The sequence below is a fragment of the Octopus bimaculoides genome, chromosome 18 (assembly GCF_001194135.2).
Source record: "Octopus bimaculoides isolate UCB-OBI-ISO-001 chromosome 18, ASM119413v2, whole genome shotgun sequence".
Classification (NCBI taxonomy): domain Eukaryota; kingdom Metazoa; phylum Mollusca; class Cephalopoda; order Octopoda; family Octopodidae; genus Octopus; species Octopus bimaculoides.
In genome coordinates, this window is record NC_068998.1 from 6829517 (window position 1) to 6830718 (window position 1202).

Genomic DNA, 1202 nt, shown 5'->3' on the forward strand with positions numbered 1-1202 from the left:
ACAAAAAAACTGATAATAATGTGGTTGAGTGGTTGGCGTTAGGAAGGGCATCCAGCTGTAGAAACTCTGCCAGATCAGATTGGAGCCTGGTGCAGCCAACTGGTTCGCCAGTCCTCAGTCAAATCGTCCAACCCATGCTAGCATGGAAAGCGGACGTTAAACGACGATGATGATGAAGGTTGTTTATAAGGCTGACCAAAGACATGTAAGTGGGCAGAAACTGAAAGATGTCCATCATGGAGGCAATGACAAATGAGACCTTTGGCAATATGCAATGGCCACGCTCAAAATAGTGTATTTTACGTGTCATGCTATATTTAGTAAAAAAAAAAAAAGTTAAAATATAAGATGGGATGGTCATGGCTGGAATGCTTTTGATTATATAAATACTCCATTAAGGCTGGATTGGTGCTCCACAACACAGATAAAGGCAAGAAGCATCTGTTAAAACATTGGACAGTGGAGAGAGTAGGTCCTGTTTGGTCAGGTATGCTCTAGGGGTTTAACAACAAAAATATGCTGAAGATGACAACTGCAATGAGGGTGACCACAATGACAATGAGAAGAACAACAATGTGTTTGCACTTACCGAAAGCTATTAATGAATATGGCCTGAGTGCAGCATCAACTTTGCTTTTGTCATAATCCAACAGAAATTCCCTCTGGACATCGTTGAGGAAGGAGAAGGCCAAGACAGAGGGATAAGAGACATCACACAATACAGAATAGGTTATATTTAAAGCTGAAATAAAACTAGAGGAAAAGAAAAGAAAGTGAGAAAATAAATGCATACCCTTTCGTTACTATATTTCTGACCAAAATACAACCCTCAGGAGTTTTAATTAAATTCTAAAATAATCATGAATTTAGACTTTGCTTACCAACCACATGGTTCCGGGTTCAGTCTCACTGCGTGGCACTTTGGGCAAGTGTCTTCTACTATAGCCTCGGGCCGACCAAAGCCTTGTGAGTGGATTTGGTAGACGGAAACTGAAAGAAGACCGTCGTATATATGTATATGTATGTGTGTCTGTTTGTCCCCCCAACATTGCTTGACAACCGATGCTGGTGTGTTTACGTCCCCGTAACTTAGCGGTTCGGCAAAAGAGACCGATAGAATAAGTACTAGGCTTACAAAGAATAAGTCCTGGGGTCGATTTGTTTGATTAAAGGCGGTGTTCCAGCATGGCCGCAGTCAAACG

The 1202-nt window shown here is 41.5% G+C and overlaps 1 protein-coding gene across 1 annotated transcript in view; it reads right to left on the reverse strand.

Annotated features, from left to right (window-relative positions):
* Positions 1–1202, reverse strand: part of LOC106870027 (vesicle-trafficking protein SEC22a) — a 9937-nt gene that overhangs the window by 4291 nt on the left and 4444 nt on the right. The window contains exon 3 of the mRNA XM_052974525.1: positions 497–753. Coding sequence (XP_052830485.1) covers positions 497–753 — 257 coding nt within the window. The remainder of the gene's footprint in view (positions 1–496; positions 754–1202) is intronic.